Source organism: Nelumbo lutea, chromosome 4 (genome assembly GCF_056320005.1).
Source record: "Nelumbo lutea isolate HS-2025 chromosome 4, American lotus-T2T, whole genome shotgun sequence".
In the NCBI taxonomy this organism is placed as follows: domain Eukaryota; kingdom Viridiplantae; phylum Streptophyta; class Magnoliopsida; order Proteales; family Nelumbonaceae; genus Nelumbo; species Nelumbo lutea.
This window is the reverse complement of record NC_142687.1, coordinates 20,439,139-20,454,724: the sequence shown is the minus strand read 5'-3', so window position 1 is coordinate 20,454,724 and position 15,586 is coordinate 20,439,139. Positions and strand designations below refer to the sequence as shown.

The 15,586-nt window shown below is 37.9% G+C and overlaps 1 protein-coding gene across 1 annotated transcript in view; it reads left to right on the top strand.

Moving 5' to 3' along the window:
- The first annotated feature begins 1,241 nt into the window (after positions 1 to 1,241).
- LOC148854458 (uncharacterized) overlaps positions 1,242 to 15,586 on the top strand; it is a 59,180-nt gene continuing 44,835 nt past the window's right edge. The window contains 8 exon segments of the mRNA XM_088982714.1: positions 1,242 to 1,428; positions 1,532 to 1,592; positions 1,724 to 3,239; positions 3,324 to 3,355; positions 5,742 to 5,874; positions 6,203 to 6,300; positions 7,311 to 7,355; positions 7,944 to 8,049. Of these exon segments, the coding sequence (XP_088838840.1) occupies positions 1,575 to 1,592; positions 1,724 to 3,239; positions 3,324 to 3,355; positions 5,742 to 5,874; positions 6,203 to 6,300; positions 7,311 to 7,355; positions 7,944 to 8,049 (1,948 nt within the window). The 5' untranslated portion in view covers positions 1,242 to 1,428; positions 1,532 to 1,574.

The following is a 15,586-nucleotide window of genomic DNA, read 5'->3' as shown; positions in this document are numbered from 1 at the left end:
AATATTTTAAAAATTAAAATATTTTTGACCTCAAATTAAAATAATATGGCATGGTTTGAACCGTTTGACCTGGCCAATCGAACCTGTGACCCATGATTCCTCTGATTTGGCCTCCGAATCAATTTTTAAAACATTGATGCCACATGCTAAGATTTATTGTTCATTTAACTGCTAAGTCTGGCCTAAGGTCCATTTAACATGCCACGTGCTAAGATTTAGGTTCCATTTAACGGTCTCCACTTAACTGCTAAGTCTGATCTACGGTCCATGTAACATGCCACGTGTTAAGATTTAGGGTCCACCTAGGATGGGTACTCACTAGATAGAGCATGGTCTGCATAAAAAATATGAGCATTTTCCGCCGAATCAATTGAATACGGCAAAATTACAAATTTGCCATCATGTTCTCAGCTGAATGCCAGAATCCGGCCAAATTACCTCTGGAAAATGGCATTTGCAACGTGTGATTGAAGCCTAAGCTAATGTATTACGTAAAAATTAAAAATATTTAATGGAGTTCTTCTGTAAACTGCACTGAAAGAGTTCAGCATCTGAATCAGGTTAGATTTGTCTCTGATTCCGTTTCAAAATTTATCCTTATTTGTTCTCCATCAATGGCGGTATTCCTATGCTCTGATCGTTACTGCTATCATCTCATTAGGAGATTCCTTTTATGTTAAGGCTGGATCCTTGCTTTTTATTGTTGATCTCTATTTTTTCCCTCGTGTTAACGACGTGTTTCGAAGATTTCTTCTTTGCAATTTACGTGAGACTTAAGGCGTAAGTTTGATTAGTTGTTGCACGTCTCTTTCTTTTGGTCGAAGCTATTTGATGGATAGTAATATACCGTCTTCAAATTGTGCTTCTTTTTGACAGTTTTCTCTTTATTTAATGTTTTGTATCAGGCATAGGAGTTCATACCAGCTTCAAGTTTGGTTGTACTAAATAAATAGCTTATTTTTAATCAAATTTTGTGAATTTTTACGATCATTTTTATCAATTTGGAGTTTCAGATTTGTATCCGTACAATATGGAGTTCATTGATCATTATCAGATTTTTTTAGTTAGTTGTCCTTTCTATTTTATGCATATTTCCTTAACTCATTTTCAGTTGTCTTTCAATTCCTCATTTAGTAAATTAACCATTAAAAATAAATTTCTATTTTAAGGTCATTGTTTCCTTTTATTTTAAGTAGTTATAGTTATTGTCCTCCTTACTGTTTCTTATACTTTCACGATAGAAATGAGAATCTGGACACCACAAGTCTGAAACTGTGATTCATCAGCAGGTGTAAATGGGTTTAGTTGTCCGGCCTAGTACACCATTCCGGTGTCTTCCTTTGCTTCAGGTAAAGTCCGGGGTCGTGGCGCAGGTGTCTATCTGAGATGGCACCCTTTAACCTCCAGAAGTACTTCCAACACCAAAAGGTAGAAGTCGGCCCCAGCTATTTCCCATCTTCCGAACTTTGTTAAATTTTGTGAGGTTAATTTTGATTTACAAGTGGATTTATTTTTATTTTTATTTTTTCAGAAGTTGTTCATCTGTAGAGGGTCAGCTTGGTTCATCAAGGATTATGGTTTTCTCAAGCAGGGTATGCATGCACATGCATTAATTCTCTTCCTTCTGCCATGCGGTCCTTTTTCTTCATAAATTTATGTTTACAAGATCTGAAGGGAATAAGCGAAACCTGATTGCGTGATGGACTATCAAATTCTATGACAGGGAGATTCCCGTGACACTTATATGGGCATTGCTGAAGATGAGGAAGGTTTTCCTTCAGGTAGAAATGAAATATTGGAGGTTGATGGAAATGAGCCCTTGGGAATTAGAACTGCTCTGTCTGAGGCTCGTGGAATACTGGAATCCATTGATAAAGAGAGAGACCAGTTACTTGAAGAGTTGGCCAGCTCTAAAGTAAAAGAACAGGAGTATGTGACAACTATAAAGCATGACAAGGAACTCGCTGTTGCTGAACTTGAAGCAGCTAAATCCATGTTCAATCAAAATCAAAAGCTGCAGGAATCAGTAGAAGAAAAGTTTGCCTTGGAATCTAAACTGGTCTTTGCAAAACAAGATGCTGTTGAACTTGCTGTGCAAGTGGAGAAGTTAGCAGTGATTTCTTTTCACCAGGCTACTTCTCACATATTAGAAGATGTACGGCTTAGAGTTTCTGCAGCAGAAACATCTGCTGCTGAAGCAGCATATAAGATTGAAGAACAAATAAGGAATGCCACTGAAGGTATCATCTTGTCTGTTGTAGAACAATCAAAAGATGCAATAGAAAAATCTCTGACTGCTGCAGAACAAGCTGGTGATCATGCAAGAAGAGCAGTGGAAGCTCTGTCAGATGGGCTAAGCCCAGTTGATCAAATTGCTGCCATCCGATCCCAGAATATTAAACTACAAGATGATGTTAATGATTTGGAAACTCAGCTATTGATTGCTAGGAATGAGGTTGATAGATTGAAGTCAGAGTTAAAACAGGCTCGAGAACGAGTAAAGGCATCTGAACTCCAAGCCAGTGCAGCAGAGAAAGCCCTGCTTGATCTTCAGGAATTGACCAGGGAAAAATCTTTTCAGCAGGAGGAGGAAACAAAATCATTACTTGAAAAAATGAAGAAAGATTCAGCAAAGAAGAAGAAAGCTATTTCCAAGGCTTTTAAACTCGAATCGGAGTCTATCAAGGCCACGATTGAAGCAGCCAAGGAAACTGCACGTTCAAAAGATGAAGCCTATGCCAGAAGATGTGAAGCTCTGTATAGATCATTGAAGGCATCTGAAGCTGCATCAAAGGTGTGGAGACAGAAAGCTGAAATGGCAGAGTTGTTGTTGCAAAAGGAAAGATCAAGTGACAAGGAGGATGAAGATGTAGTTTACATGGTTAATGGTGGACGGATAGATATTTTGACTGATGATGTTTCAGTTAAATGGAAACTATTGAGTGATGGTCCTAGAAGAGAAATACCTGAATGGATGGCCCGCAGAATCCGAACCATCTGTCCCAAGTTTCCACCTAGGAAAATTAATATATCTGAAGCTTTAACAACAGATTCTGTGTATGTGAAGTTGCCTAAACCTGATGCAGTTTGGTCTATTGCTCAAGAAAAGCCAAAAGAGGGGGATGCATTGATTGAACATGTACTTGAGAAAGAGATCATAGAGAAGAAACGGAAGGCATTAGAACATGCTCTGAAGCGGAAAACTTTGCAGCAAAGGACTCCTGAACAAGCAAAATTTGGTTAGTTTACTTCTTTTCATTCCTAGTATAGGTTCCTAAATAAGATTAATGAATGTGTAAAACTTGATATGGATTTCAATGCAGAGCCTGGTACTGGGACTGGACGTGATATTGTGGTGAGTATTTTCTTACCTCATACAATTAGGGAATGATGTAATTATACTACTTGTTGATATATAATGTCAAACCAAACACTGAAGGTTTAGCGATGTTGTTCAGAGTCAAAAGCTAGACATCTTTATGCTTCTAGATTTATTACAGGGCAAGTTATTGAGTGAAGCATAGAATTGTTAGTGGACTTTTCTTTTCATTGCAACATGGTTCATTATATCTCAGTATTATTACCCATAAACATATGCTAAATATTGCACATCAATATTCCTCAAAATGACTAAAGAAAATGGAGCATTTGTTTCCTTTTGTAGTTGCTGTTGTCTTTGTTAACGAATTGTGTTAAGCCTTACAATTCTAAGATCTAGAGGGATGTGGTGGGAGAGGTATTTAAGCTTCTAATTCCAGTACAATAAATACCTATATTCCTCCTTCCGTTCTCTTCCCCCCTTCTATAGAATAGATAGGTTGATTACTTTGTTTTTTTTTTTTTTTTTTTTTTGTGTGTATTAGGTTCCTGTTTACACCACTTCTAGTCAAATATATTCAAACTGAGAAAAATGGTAAAATAATGCACTTCTATAAACTTAACGTATAATTGCACTCTAACCATACTGTTGTAACCCCTCTGGTTGCTACCTGCTACACCAAATAATTTAAAGATTGTGCATTTCAAGAATAACTAATGTCCATGGTTTTTAAATAGCCAAAAGTTTGGTATTTCATTTAGGTAAGGAAACAAAATTTATTGAACTATTGGCTATTTCACCAAAATTGTGTGCAATATTTTATTATACATATTATTTTTAAAACAACTTGTATTATATTTTATTACATTTTCTTCTAAATAGTATCCTCTAAAACTGAAATTCATATGAAAGACATCAATAGAAAATAAAAAAAAATCACAATTTTAATATTTTTATCATTTTATTAACTTGGGATTAAACTTTTACTTGAATATTACCAAAGTTCCAATGGAACTTCTCCAAGTTTCGTGAAATTTGAAAAAAAAAAACTATTAACTATGACAATATTTGTTCCTCCTTGAGAAATCATTTGATCTGAACTAAGTTTCTGGAAATTTTTTCCTATATAATATCCTCTAATCAGTGTTGCATGGGACATGGGCTCTTCTAAACAAAGTGTCTGTGTTGGACATACACTGGACTTGGACTCTCCATCAGTTCATTAAGAACACTTCTATGGAACTTTTTCTTTTCTTCTTGCTTATTCAATATATACGAACAACTAATGTTCACAATGAATGCCATTTTTCCTATAAAATGTTGTTGAGTAACATTTTAAACTTTGTTCTATAGGCTTATAATGTTGAAACTCAACAAAACGTGGGTTATTTTAATAGTTTATATTTTTCTATAGATGCATCTATTAGTCCTTGTTTCATCTTGCCAAGTTGGACTCCATGAGACATGCCGGATTCCGATTATAATATCTGAAATTTCTATTTTTCATCATTTTCCTTAATATCCTCTGAAAGACATCTATAACAAATAAAAATTTTACAAAATTTAGCATTCTTTTGTCATTTTATTAACTTGGGATGAAAAATTATTTAATTATTCAAAATTTTCACTGAAATTTGTTGATTTTGTCTGAAATTTCATAAACCAAAATTCAAGATTTTGATTTTGTTTCAGCAAAACAAAATTAAAAATTTCCCCAAATTTCATGGAATTTCAACAAAATTATAAACTATGTTAATACCCTTTCCTCCCAGAGTAGTCTCTTGCTCTTTTTTTAGTAACATTAACTTCATATTAAAATTAAAAGGAAAGAGAGAGAGGTTCCCTCAAGCCAAGAAACGACATAGAGAAAAAAACCAAAATAGAAGCACAGGTTACAGCTATCAAGAGATCTCTCCTAGCCAACAGGAGAGGGTCTTTCCTGAGAAGTTATTTGATCTGAACTATGTTTCTGGAGCTTAGTTGGATAACAAAAAGATGAAAACATGGATGGGAACTTTCTAAGTTAGACTACTATCAGATATTAGAATGTTTTTTCTTGGTACTATCAGGTATTAGAATGTTAGCAATAAAGGTAGCATGCTACTTTTGGAATTTAATGATGTTGATCTCTGAACTGGCCAAGCAAGAGGATATTGATGTTTGGGTTATTAATAAAAACTGCAAAAGTATATCTTCCTTCTTCAATCTCTTTCTTTTATTATATTCACAAGGATCTGTTGTGTTTATGAAGAAACTACCAAAATACTTGTTACATGAGTGGTTAAGGTCAGCCCTCACTTGAGGCTGAGGGAGGACTTATCCTGAAGTCCCATTTGGGAAAAAGAGGATTTAGTCTGTGCAGTTATAATTATAGCTTTTATTTTTCACCTTTTTTCTAGATTTTGATATTTTCTGTGTGAAGTTTCAAGGTTTTAACTGGGAAAGCTGGAGGAAGAGGTGGTATGTGGAGCTAGCTCCTAAAGCTGCTGATTTGTCTCAGTGTGGGATAACTGCAGTCTGGTTTCCACCACCAACAGAATCCATTGCTCCTCAAGGTGTGACCTACAGTTTCCAATTCTCCATGTATCTTTAAAATATCATGGGTCTCTCTTCAATTTCTATCATTCCCTTTTTTGCTTTCAATGATGTAAGATACATTATAAACATTGATGAGTTATTTTATGTTTTTCTCATTTATTCTTTGATACTACTCTGTGATTAGTACAAGGAAACAGAACTCACCTGGGTTTATGGTATTTATTGTTCTTTATACTTTATATTGCCCATCTAATGTTATTATGTTCCAAGTCTTCAAGAATAGTATCACTGTATGTTATATGCCTATGGTATAAGGAAGCAGAACCTGGGTTAAACATGCTGCAGGTTACATGCCTTTTGATCTCTACAACTTGAACTCAGCTTATGGTTCTGAGGAGGAGCTCAAACATTGTATAGAGGAAATGCATGCTCAAGATCTTCTGGTATGGTTATGAGCATTTGTTCATCATGCTATATATACTTAGTAAAATAGAGCTAAGGTGATTATCTTATTAGAATTGAAGTTCGGATTTAAAAAGCTTATTCTTTTATCCAGAGCTGATTAATGGTGCACTCTCTAAACTTTCATAAATTTTATGCAAGGATTAGAAACATGATAAGCATGATTCAATTTATCCATATTTATCTGTTATAGATGTTTCTGTTTATCAGGTATTAGGAAAATTCTGAAAATTATCTGATGTCACGAGTCACGTTGTTGTTGCTTCAGTGTCTCAAACTTATCATCACTGTAAATACATTTTGTTGGAATGGATCTGCATGGATTTAATGCTTTAAACTTGAAGCATAACAAGGCTTACCTATGAACTTTTAAATTAGATGCATAGAACTTCTAATGAAAAGAAACTTACTTGAAGGTGGTGAAACTTTTGTATCATTCTCTGTTTTTGTCAGATTTGGAAGTCATTTTTGTCTATACTTTCCATGAGACTAACTATGCTGGCTCCTCCACTATGGAAAAAGTATTTATTTTCACTAATTGAGATTAATAAGATTTTTTTGATCTCTTCATGCAGAGTTGCAACACCATTTCTTGTCTTAAACACCAAATTGTTTTCTGAAATGTTTTAACAGTGTGTCATAGCAATTGCTTCTTTATGGGTCTGGTTTGGGAGTTAATATTTGCCCTTCCCCCCTCCTTTCCTAACTCCTAAGATAATTCATGATCTGTTAATCTGTTGTCAACTTATATATATGAAATGATTCTTTACCTGATGTGGTACAAGAAAATGGGGAGGCTGAAATTTTGATACCTGTGTCTTGCTTATAAGTTAAACATCTGATTGTGCCTTGTGTTTTCCAGTACAAACTAAGAGTATAAGATATGCATGTTGGTCTTTCTGTTGATACTTTGGTTATATCATAAAATTTTCTAATGCTTTATAGGTTTCTTGGTCAATTTAGGAAATTTAATAATATTATGTTTTCACAGGTCCTCGGGGATGCTGTTTTAAATCATCGATGTGCACATAAACAGGTAAGAAAATGTTTTTTTGGGTTTCGGTGTAGAACTTTAACTTTGTGGATACCATGATGATAAAGCATTAATTATTTTGATAAACATGACTTGGTGTGTGCTGTCATTCTACCACTTATAGTTGTAGAAAACTGGGGTCCACATGGGTTTTTGCAGCTCTTTTGTTATATTTTTGAGCTAAGGATGCAAGTTGGGTACCCGACTTGAAGAATGTACACTTTAACAAATGCTCAACCTGAGCCTGCCCAAGTTGCAGCCCTATTTTGATCTGAATAGGCTATGCACTTAAACAAGTGCACTGTGCTGTCAGTTTCTTGGAAACAGCCTCTCTGTATGTTCAGGGGTAAGGCTGCATACACCTGTCCTTCCCCAGACCCCGCATTGGTGGGACTTGTGCATAGGGTTGCCCTTTATGGTGATATAATTTTTCTATATTGCTTTGTCAAAGAAGTTGTTGCATGGGATAACTTGACCAAGGAAATCATGGTAATTGAAGGTGTTGCCATGTTGTCAAGATGCAACTGACAGAAATTACTTTCCATTATCCACTTGAGCAACACTCATGTTGCAGGTATTTATTGATTTCAGAGTCCAAATGGGGTTTGGAATATTTTTGGTGGCAAGCTTGCATGGGGACCTGATGCAATTGTTTGTGATGATCCAAACTTCCAAGGTCGTGGGAACTCTTCAAGTGGTATGGGAGCTCTACATTCCTAAGTAATGGTCAGTTTGGTTTTGATGTGCATATAAGCATATGGTGAAATATTATGCTCTCAAACCAATTAAGGCAATTCTTTGTTATCTGAGAAAACTGAAAAAGAAAGGATAACGAGAAAGGACCATACTTTGTTATCTGAGAAAACTAAATACCATACTTTACACTTAAATGATAAATGAACTTGTAATTATTACAAAGGAACTGCATTTGGTCATGTCTTCTAATGTTTTAGTAATTCCTGGATATGTATAATCTTGACAACTACACTTATCTTAAGTGTTCTAATGGTTATTGACAATATATATGCTTTCCTACTTTGATCTCCAACCACTTTTATTTTAGGCAAGGATTAAAGTATCGATACGATATGCCTCGGTCCCGTATCCATGCTCATTGGCACAAGATACACTACGACTCTATGTATATCCTGTTAGTCGTGTGTATCAGCACGATGCGCCACTGTATCAGTGGATACGACTCAATACTCATCGATATAGAGGCATATCGGACCCTAATTTGATGACATATTCAAACCTTGATTTAAGATTTAATTTTTCCCAAAGTTTAAGAAAAATTGAAAATTATAAAATTAATTAATTTTATTTATCTTAAATGTTTTATATATTTTATTTTACATATAAATTATATGTTTAAAATGAAAACATATTTATTATTTGAAAAAATTGAGTTATTATTTATATAAAAATACTAAATAAATAAAATTTCCCAAAAAAATTAATAAAAATTGTAAAATATAATTATAAAAACTGAACTAAATGATTTAAGAGTTAATTTTCCCTAAATTTTTAATAAAAACTGAAAATTATAAAAATAATTTATTTTATCCACCTTAAATGATGTATATGTTTTATTTTAAAATTATATGTAAAATAAACAATTGTATGCTAAAAATGAAAACATATTTATTATTTTAAAAAATAGAGATTATTTATATAAAAATACTAAATAAAAAAATCCCAAAAATTAATATAAACTGAAAATTATAATTATAAAAACCGAAATAGAGTGATAATTATTGTATGATATGTACATATTCTAGAGTTCCGATATTGTTGACTGTAATGTTTCTCTTCATATAACCTATTAAAGTGTGCATTTCTCATTGTTAGACAGTTTTGTATGCCCTTAGTTTCAATCAAAATGATATACTTTATGAGTTTATTGTAAATGAATAAAAGTGCATATTTGATTCATGTTTCTTTGGTATGTTTCTGTGTAATACCCTTAAACTGGACACTTAATGAGACTCGTGTTAGTTTAGAATGTTCACGGCCAGTGGGTCGGTATGGGGAGACCTATCCTGACAAGGCTGACACTGTGGTGCCACCAAGTCGGTTGGGGTGGCTTGTCTCAGCTACCAGGGTGAGACCCTAGGCACATACAGTGTGGGATTAATTGAATCTTTGAACTGGACCAGATTTCTAGTATTGCCCTGAACCTTGGAGATTGATGGGCAAAACTTGAAAGTTACACCCGACCCCTAGACTCGATTATGACACTGCACTAGGTGTCGGATTAGGCTGTCTTTGATGTACCAATCAGTGAGATCCTTAGCGGGGGTCAAAACCTGGGTATGTTGGGACAGTCTGAGAATTCATCTGAGTGGGTGATCATAGTGACAGGATCAGCCCCTTTGTCGGACAAAGGTAATGATCGGGGATGCACTCTCACTAATGGAAACCAAGACTGCCAGCAGCCGATTTCAATCGTTGAGATTTGTTTTGCAAAATATATTTTATATGAGATATAAAAGTATATATATTATGGTTTCGAAATGTTTGCAAAAGGTTTTAATTCCCGGGATCCATACTTGAGAGAGTGCAACACTGTTCCTTGCAGCCGAGGGAGAGGTCCTCTCTTGTCGGGCAGTGTATGATTATTATGGGCTGAGAGGTTAAGTGTAAGGCCATTGAGGATAATACCTGATGGGCTAATCTTGCATTTGCCCACAGTCCCTGGGTGTTACAAGGTGGCTTGGCCCAGGGACCACTTAGGGTAAGTATTGGGCCCATAGAGCCCATCTGATGGGTTTCAAGGGGTGCACTGTCCATAATAGTGTATTTGGCCAGGCCTTGTAACAAAGGCTGGGCTGAACCCATGTGGCTGATGTGTAGATCAATGTTTGGATCCCACGCCATACAAGGAAGCCCAACTGGGCAATAGTTTGGAAGGCTTAATGAATACATAACCCTAAATGGGCCTTAAGCCCATTTTGAACTGGGCTAATTTGATTAGTCTTTAAGGGGCAAATTCTGAGATAAGATCAGCTGATAGGATTGGGCCCACACCCTATCCACTCAGAGAGTCCAAGATCTAAATGAGATTTAGATTTGGAAACTTCCTAATTAGATTAGGAGCTGGCTGATCTAATCTACAGATAGATAAGGATTATCCCTTATCTTAAAGGGACGTCTAATCCAGATATGATTTGGGTTAGCAACTCCTAATGGGATTAGGAGTTGATCCCTTTAAGTCTATAAAAGGAAGAGGGGGGCAGCAGCCTTTAGACAGAACATCCAACAGACTCAAGTCTTTGTTAGAATGTTAGAGTGATGTTTGGCTGATAAGAGTTCTTATTAGCCCATTCTTATGTTTAACTTATCTTGTAACTGGGCTTGTGTTAATGGGCTTGGGCCTAATCCTGTTTAATGATTTAAGTCATCTGGGTGTCCCATCACTAATCAGGGGCATCCCAGTAATTTCTTGTACCTTGTACCATATTCATCTATAAATAAAGGACTGGTCGACTGGATAGAACAGTTCAACATTCTCTTCAGTTCTGTGGTTCTCTTCTCCTCCTTGCTACTTCGAGTATAGCTCTTCAGATTACATGGTATCAGAGCATTAGCTCCTTCCTGGTTTCAGCAGGCGCACTCTTTTCTCTTGCTGTCCTTTCCTCTTCTCTCTTCCTTTTCTGGGTTGCTGCAGTGAAGACCTAGGAGTGTAAGAGAGTAAAGCAAGTTCGAACCTAGGGTTTCTCTTGGTTGTAGGACTCAAGGGAAGTAAGACCCAGAAGTAGATGTCATACTAGATTACACCAGCAAGTAGTAGCTATTGGGCTACTAAGAGAGGTCTGTATAGGACAAACCTGGTTGAGGGCTGATTCAGCAGTCCTAGCACTAGCCGAAAGGGGGAGAACTTCCTCTACAGTTGCAGCTTCGTGCTCCAGCAAGACTTGTGTAGAACAAGTGGTAAAGACTTAGCTCCTTCAACTTCGGTTGCAGTCTTGGTGCATCAGAACAAGTGGTAAAGACTTAGCTTCTTCAACCTCAGTTACAGACCTTTACCTTTTACCAGAACTGCGGCAACTTTTGCACCACACAGTTGCAGCCTTAAACTTTTACCAACACTGTGAACTGGTTCAGTTACAAACCTCTACTTGCTACTGTACCCGTACTGTGAACACAGTGACCAATTTGGCCAGTTCTTAACAGAATCACCTATAGTACTGTGAACAACTCTTGGACTGAAGTCAGGATGTCCTCACTATTCGGTGAAGTTTCCTCTAGAGATAACAGACCTGTTACAAGGTCCTCAAACCTGGAAAACCCTAATCTGCACAGCTTGCAGATTACAAGTGTGCTGCTAGATGAGTATAACTTCAAAGAGTGGTCTGTCTCAGCAATGCTGTTCATTACCTCTCGTGACCTCACAGGCTATTTGGATGGAGACAAGAAACAACCAGAAATTGGCAGTCCTGAATACACCGTGTGGCGCAAGGAAAATGCCACAGTCATGTCTTGGTTGCTGGCCTCTATGACTCCTAGGGTGGCCAGAACTATTCATCATTTCCCCACAGCTGCTAAAATTTGGGAGAAAGTATCTAAGACATATGGCCAGAAAAAGAACAATGCTAGAATCTACAGGCTGAACCAAGACATTGCAGCCCTAAGGCAAGGAGACATGTCCGTGGCAACCTACTTTGCAACACTGGAAGGCCTCTGGGAAGAGCTTGACCACCATTTGATCTTGGATTGGGAAAATGCTAATGATAAGAGGAGGCATGATAAGCAGATTGAGGAGGGCAGAGCCTTCAAGTTTCTGGCGGGTCTTGACCCTGTATATGAAGGTATAAGGTCACAGATTCTAGGGAGAGATGAATTACCTGAGCTTCACCATGTCTACTACCTGGTGAGGAATGAAGAAGTAAGGAGAAAGGAGATGCAAGTTGACTTCCAGACACAGTCAACAGAGCTACCTGGAGAACATTCAGCCTTAGTCTCCACTAAGGGGAATGGATTTTCAGACAAGAAGTCCCTCAAGTGTACACATTGTGGTGGTGAGAAACACACAAAGGAGAAATGTTGGGTCCTGTACCCTCATCTGAAGCCAGCTTCTCTGAGAAAGGACAAAAGGCAACATAAGGGCCACACAGCAAGTGGGAATCCTGCCACCAACAACAGTAGTGACAACTCACAGAGTATTCAGACAGTGTCATCTTTCACCGCAAGGCAGGCTGCCGACTCCTCGGGACCAAGTACTTTGGGCTTCACAGCTAGTGAGGTAGAGGTTCTCAGCCGGGCATTAGCCCGTCTGAAGAACAATTCTTTAGCTTCCACCTCTCTTGCCAAATCAAGTACAACCTCTGCATTTAGTGCATCTAGTTCCATTAATTCTACCTCTTGGGTGATTGATTCAGGAGTCACTGACCATATGACACATATGTCCTCCTTATTCTCCACATATCATCTATTGTCTGGCCAGGATAAGATGAGAGTAGCCGATGGGTCCCTCTCCACCATCTCTGGAAAGGGGGTGGTTGACCTAAGCAAGGATCTCTCTCTTAAATCAGTCCTACATGTTCCTAGTCTTACCTCAAATCTGTTGTCTGTTCAAAGCTTACAAAAAACTTGAACTGTAGTATAACTTTCTTTCCTTCTCATTGTGTCTTCCAGGACAAATTGATGAGGAGAACGATTGGGAGTGGTCATGAGTATGGGGGCCTCTACTATTTTGATGAAGATGTCAGCTCAGCCTTGCAAGCTTTTACTACTAGTCTGGAAAGTGTGGAGTCAATAGCTAGGCTGCACCTGTGGCATGCTAGGCTAGGTCATTTGTCTTTTTCTTCCTTAGCAATGTTGTTTCCCAAATTATGTAAGGGCATTCTGAGTCAGAGTTTAATTTGTGATGTGTGTCAAATGTCAAAACAATGTAGATCAATGTATCCAATTTCTAGTAATGAAATTCAAGCCCCTTTTGATTTGGTTCATTCTGATGTTTGGGGTCCTTCACCCATTGTTTCCATTGATGGCTTCCGTTACTTTATCAGTTTTATTGACCATTATTCTCGGTGCACTTGGATTTATCTGTTGAAAGGACGTGAAGAAGTTCCCCGGATAACTATGATGTTTTGCAAGATGGTTGAAACACAATTTGATAAAAAGATCAAGCAATTCCGTTTAGACAATGCAGCTGAATACTTTGAAAGATCCCTGAACTCATTCATGGAAGATGCAGGCATGTTACATCAATCATCATGTGCTTACACCCCTTAGCAAAATGGGGTTGCTGAGCGCAAGAACAGGCATCTATTGGAGACAGCTCGAGCCCTTCTTTTCCAGCACAATGTGCCCAAGCAATATTGGTCTCAAGCTGTTCTTACTGCATATTACCTGATAAATCGGATGCCATCTAAGGTACTGGGTATGAAGACCCCTTTCTCTGTTTTGTGTCCCACTCTTCCAGAATTTCCTCTTCCCCCGCGGGTTTTTGGTTGTACATGCTTCATACATGTGAAAGATCCAAAGAAGACCAAGCTGGATCCTAAGGCTACAAAGGGAATATTTTTGGGGTACTCTCCTACGTAGAAGGGGTATAAGTGTTATGATCCTGTCTCCAAGAAAAAATATGTCACTGGGGATGTAGTCTTTTTTGAGTCTCAACCCTATTTCCAGTCTTCTCAGAATCCTCTTCACGGGGAGAGTAGTGGGTTGGAAGAGGATTCTCATTCTCCCTTCTTTTTTGTTCCCATTTTATCACCTTCCACTACTACTAGCTGTAACATTCCGGGTCAACCTAGTGAGACTTCCACTGTGCCAGTTGCTTCTCCAGATTCGGCTGATGCTCCTGAAGGTTCCAATAAACAAGAAAAAGAGATACTTACATACAGTAGAAGGAAGAAGGCCCCTCAACCTCATGATTGCAACCAGTTGAACTCAGATCAATCTGTCTCTGCAATCCAAGGTAATTCTGATTCACTCAATTCAGATTTGGATCTTCCTATTGCTCTTCGTAAGCCTGTTCGTTCTTGTACCACTTGGCATCCCATAGCCGATTATGTTTCTTACTCACACTTATCCCCTGCTTATCATTCCTTTGTGTCTGCCCTTTCCTCTGTATGTGTCCCTTCCAGGTATTCAGAGGCGGCATCTGATCCGAGGTGGAAAGAAGCCATGAATGAGGAGATGAAAGCCCTAATGAAAGCAAGGACATGGGAATTGGTGGACCTGCTAGAAGGGAAAGGCACTGTTGGGTGCAAGTGGGTATTCACATTAAAGCACAGGGAAGATGGGTCAATTGAGAGGTACAAGGCCAGACTTGTGGCAAAGGGATTTACACAAAAGGAAGGAATTGACTACAAGGAAACCTTTGCCCCAGTAGCAAAGCTCAACACAATCAGGGTTCTACTGTCACTAGCAGCAAAATTCTCTTGGGAACTTCATCAGCTGGATGTGAAGAATGCCTTCCTAAATGGTGATCTTCATGAAGAAGTATTCATGGAACCCTCACTTGGATATGATGTTGGAAAGAAGGTATGTAAACTAAGGAAAGCATTATATGGTTTGAAGCAATCTCCCCGGGCATGGTTTGAGAGACTTTGTTTGGCCATGAAGAAAGTAGGGTACACTCAGAGCAGTGCAGATCATACATTGTTTACAAGGAGACAGGATGACAAACTTACAACACTCATTGTGTATGTGGATGATATGGTGATTATTAGAAATGATGTGAAAGAGATGAAGAGGCTGAAGGAGTTCTTAGCTTCAGAATTTGAGATCAAAGACCTGGGAAATCTGAGATACTTTCTTGGAATCGAAGTTGCTAGATCAAGAGAAGGAATCTACATATGTCAAAGAAAGTATGTGCTAGATCTCCTAGAAAAAACAGGCATGATGGGGTGCAGGCCAGCAGACACTCCAATAGAACCAAGCCATGGATTACAAGAATCAATGGGTGAGGAATACTGTGATAAGGAAAGGTACCAAAAGTTGGTAGGAAAATTGATATACTTATCCCTTACTCGGCCAGATATTGCCTATGCAGTGCATGTTGTCAGTCAATTCATGCACTCACCAAAGGCCCCTCATATGAGAGCAGTGGAAAGAATCCTCAGATACTTGAAAACTTGCCCAGGGAAAGGAATTCTATTCAGAAAAAACAGTAGACTTGAAATTGAAGCCTACACTGATGCTGATTGGGCTGGGTCCGTTGGAGACAGAAAATCAACCTCAGGTTACTGTACATTCTTGGGAGGAAACCTAGTCACATGGCG